This window comes from Eimeria maxima, genomic scaffold (genome assembly GCF_000499605.1).
Source record: "Eimeria maxima Weybridge genomic scaffold, Emw_scaff68, whole genome shotgun sequence".
NCBI classification, from domain to species: Eukaryota; Apicomplexa; class Conoidasida; order Eucoccidiorida; family Eimeriidae; genus Eimeria; species Eimeria maxima.
Window position 1 is genome coordinate 54,539 of NW_013563938.1, and position 4,623 is coordinate 59,161.

The 4,623-nt window shown below is 34.4% G+C and overlaps 1 protein-coding gene across 1 annotated transcript; it reads right to left on the reverse strand.

Annotated features, from left to right (window-relative positions):
- Positions 1-809: 809 nt before the first annotated feature.
- Positions 810-2,773, reverse strand: EMWEY_00010240 (hypothetical protein; the record flags this gene model as incomplete). Its single annotated transcript, XM_013478794.1, has 3 exons — positions 810-2,072; positions 2,285-2,437; positions 2,627-2,773. The coding sequence occupies 3 exons, from the start codon at positions 2,771-2,773 to the stop codon at positions 810-812; spliced, it is 1,563 nt and encodes a 520-aa protein (XP_013334248.1).
- Between the last annotated feature and the right edge of the window lie 1,850 nt (positions 2,774-4,623).

Below are 4,623 nucleotides of genomic sequence, written 5' to 3' on the forward strand. Positions count from 1 at the left end.
AAAGAATAATAAAGGAAAAAAGTAAAAGTATAAAGAGAAGAATATTTATATTAGCTGTATAATAATAACTAGGGCATTCGTTGTTCTATTTTATTCTTTTGTTCTTTTTATTTATTTGTATATTTATTTTTATTTATTATTATTTTATTATTATTATTATATTTAATTTTATTATTTTATAATTAATAAATAAAGATCTTCTTTCCTTAGAGGCATGCAGCAAGTGCCTCTCTTTATTGACAAACACAACGAACAGTATGCGCTACAGCAGCAGCAGCAGCAGCAGCAGCAACAGCAGCAGCAATTGTTAATAGTTTGAGCCAATTACTAGCATATGCATGCATCTTATTGTAACAATAAATTTATTCATTTTTTCTTTCTTTTCTCCTTTTATTACTCTAAATAAAGTAATTTTATTTTATATATTTATTTTATTTATTTGTTTATATTTATTTTATTTATTTATTTATTTATATTTATTTATTTTATTTATTTATTCATTTTATTTATTTATTTAATTCACCTTTTGTACTAATAAAAGAATATAAATAAATATAATAAACACTTTAATTAATTAACTAGTTAACTAACTAACTAACTAACTAACTAGATAAATAAATAAATAAATAAATAAATAAATAAATAAATAAAATAAATAAATAAAATAAATAAATATTTAAATAAATAAAATATTAAATTAAAAAGAGTTGCAAAGACAAAATGCATGCATGCATGCATAAATAATAAATAAATAAATAAATAAATAAATAAATAAATAAATAAATAAATAAATGGATAAATAAATGTATTTATTTTAATCGTCTAGAAGGGAATGAAACTTTATAAGGAGAAGCAGCAGCAGCAGCAACAGCAGCAGCAGCAGCATCAGCAGCAGCAGGAGATAAATTATCACTCTTTTGTCTCCTTAATCTTAACGAGTGTCTCCTTATTAATACTTCGCTAACTTCTGTCTCCTTATCTGCATCCCTGCTGCTGCTGCTGCTGCTGTCTCCATCTGCGCTGCTGTTGTTGCTGCTGTTGCTGTTGTTGCTGCTGCTGCTGCTGCTGTTGCTGGTGCTTCTTGCAGGGGAAGCACGAGGCCTACGGCCTCTTGTCCCTCCTGCTGCTGTTGCTGCTGTTGCTGCTGCTGGTGGTGGTGAATTGCGGCTTTCTTCTTCATCACATTGCATCATTCCTTCCCCGCTGCTGCTGCTGCTGCTGCTGCTGCTGCTGCTGCTGCTGCTGCTGCTGCTGCTGCATGAATCTTGCATTTGTTCATACTTTCTCCTCTGTTTCAGCGGCTGCACCTCTGCTGCTGCTGCTGTTGCTGCTGCTGCTGCTGCTTCTGTTATTGCTGTTGCAGTAGTATGGGCTCTACGCAACTTGTGCTGCTGCATCTGCTGCTGCAGCAGCTGCTGCTCCATTTGTTTATGCAGACGTGTTAAGGATTCAATTTTCTGCTGCTGCTCAGCAGCAACTTGTTCTGCTGCTGCTTGCTGCTGCTGCGCCTCTCTTAGCATCTTCTTTGCTGCTATTAGCTGCTGCCTTAATTTTGCTGCTTCTTCTTGTCTCCTTTTCTTATCTTCTTCCCATTTCTGCAGCGCGCCTGCTTGCTGCTGCTGCTCCTGTTGCTGCTGCTGCTGTTGCTGCTGCTGCTGCTGTGTCTGCATCTGCTGTAGTTGCTGCTGCAGACTCTCGATAGTGCTCTGCTTCGCCTCCAGCTCTCGTGCTGCTGTTTGCTCTGCAGCAGCAGCAGCTGCTGCTGCTGCTGCTTCTATTGATGCCTTCTCCTCCTTTAGCTGCAGCAACTCCCTCCGTGTCTCCTCTAGTGCTGCTGCTGCTTCTGCTGCTTGTGACTGCAGCAGCGCTACCTGTTTGCTGCTGCTCTGTTTAGCTTCTGTTTCTTTTTCTACCTGCTGCTGCAGTGATTGCTGCAGTGTATGTACAGCTGCTTCTGCTGCTTCTTTCTGTTGTGCTGCTGCTGCTGCCTTCTGCTGCTGCTCAGCAACTTCTGCAGCAAAAGTGCTGCTGCGCTTCTCCAGTGTCTCCGTCAATTCTGCTGCAGCAACACGCTGCAGCAGCAACAGCAAAAACAGCAAAAAAAGAAAGACATAAAAAGAGATATAAAAAGAGAAAGAAAAAGACATAAAGAAAGAGACAAAAAGGAGACAAAAAAGGAGACAAAAAGGAGACAAAAAAAGGGCACAAAAAAGGAGACAAAAATGGGGAGAAAAAGGAGACAAAAAAAGGAGGAAAAAAGGAGACAAAAAGGAGACAGTCTTACTAGTTCTTCTATTTGTTTATTTTTATTATTTATTTCTTCTCTTAATTTATTTATTTGTTTGTCTTTGTCTTGGGTCTCTTCCCTCTGCTGCTGCAGCTGCTGCTGCAGTTGCTGCTGCTGCTGCTGTTGTAGCTGCTGCTGCTGCTGCAGATCCTGCAGATATAACAACAAACAAAAGAAAAATAAACAAACTTCTTCTTATCTATTTATTAATTAATAAAATAAATAAGTAAATTAATTGAATAAATAAACAAATAAATAAATAAATAAATTAGTTAACTAATTAATTAATTAAATATAAAATAAATAAATGAATAAATAAATAAATAGGGAGGAACATACAGCAGCAGCTTTTTCTGCAGCAAGCGCTGCTTGTTGCCTTTCTGCTGCTGTTTGCTGCTGCAGTTGCTGCTGCTGCTGCTGCAGCAGTTCAATTTGCTGCTGCAGTTGCTGAACTTTGCTGCTGGCTCCCTCAAAATCTGCTTGCATAGCTGCATGTGTCTTAGCAGCATTTGCTGCTGCTGCTGCTGCTGCTGCAGCAGATTTCTGCAGTTGCTGCTGCTGCTGCTGCAGCAGCAAACAGACACGACCGTCCCCCTCTACTGCAGCAGACAATGCATTAACTAAGGAAAGGTTTTGTGTTAATACGCGCTGCTGCTGCAGCAGAGACTGCCGCAGCAGCACGCTGCATGCATCTTCAGGTGTATCTGCAGCTATGCATGCAGCAGCAGCAGCAGCAGCAGCACCATTCATTAAACCACGACGACCTAATGATGTATTCATCTTTTTTTCTTCTTTTTTCCTCTTTTTTCTTCTTTTCCTCCTTTTTCTTCCTTTTATTCTTTTTATTCTTTTTTTATTATTCTTGTTTATTCTTTATTTTTCTTTTTTCTCCCTCTTTTTTTTTTTATTCTTGTTCTTCTTATTCTTCTTGTTCTCCCTTGTCTATTCTTCCTTTTCTTCTTCTTCTTTTTCTTCTTTGTCTTTTATTACCTATTTATATGCATTTATTAATCCATAAGGAAAAGGAAAAGAAAAGAAACATAATGCCTATACATGTATATATATACGTAACTCCCTTTATATATAAATAAATAAATATGTATATGTATATATACGTATGTATATCTGTATATGTATATATTTATCTGCTGCAGCAGCAAAGAGGTGCCTATACACCCAAAAAAAAGAGTTAAAATTCCCTTAATAAAAGAAAAAAAAGAAAAGTTGCTGCTGCATGCATGCAGAGGGAGAAAAAGGGATTAGGGTATTAAAAAGGGGGAAAAGAAGAGAAAAAACAAAATAAATACATAATAACAATAAAATAAAAAGAAAAAAAGAATAAAAAAACAAAAGAAAGCAAAGAAACAAAAAGAATAAATATACTACTAGTATAAATATTGTATATATATATTATTTATTTATTGAATATGTATAAACAACACCCCCCCCCTAAGGGAAAAAAGAGGAAAAAGGGGGGAAATAGGGGTATTTGTTGGCGATGAAGGGTTAAAAACATGAGAAAATGCATAAAAATGCATTTATTTTATATTTAAATGAATAAAAAAGGGAAAAAAGCATCTAATTAGCATACAGTAGCCTTATGGGGCCTCCCTTCTTATATATATATTGACTGCACATAGCCAGACCGTTATTTTTGTGGTGTACATACACCCGAAATACACAACAGGGAAAATTATTTTTGTTTCTTCTTTTTTGTATAAAAATAAATAAATAATTTAATTTATTTATTATTTATTTATTATCTATTTATTTTATTTATTTATATTATTTTATTGGCCTTTTTATACCCCTAAGAGGGAGGGAGGGGGGAGGAGAGGGGGGTCTGTTGTTGTGTGATTGTTATGACGACCAGTAGATCACGGCAATAAAAAAAGGAAAAAAAAAAGGAAAATAAATAAATAAATAAATAAATAAATAAACAAGCAAATAAATAAATAAATAAATAAATAAATAGATGTCTTTATATTGTTTTATTCCCCTTCTCCTATAACTCTGTATATCTATAGTTTATATTTATACTAGTATTAATTCTATTAATATTGCTAATATAGCTAAATTGAATAAAAAATAAAATAAATAGATAAAAAGTATTATATATATAATAAGATATATATAATTATTTAATTAATAAACAAATAATAATTATTTAATTGTATTTATTGTTTGTTTGTATTTATTGTACTACTATATGCCACATCTGTATATCTGTTACTACTGTTACTTTGCTGCTATTGCTGCTGCTGCTGCTGCTGCTGCTGCTGTTGCTGTTGCTGTTGCTGTTGCTGCTGTTGCTATATTTATATATAAATAAGTAT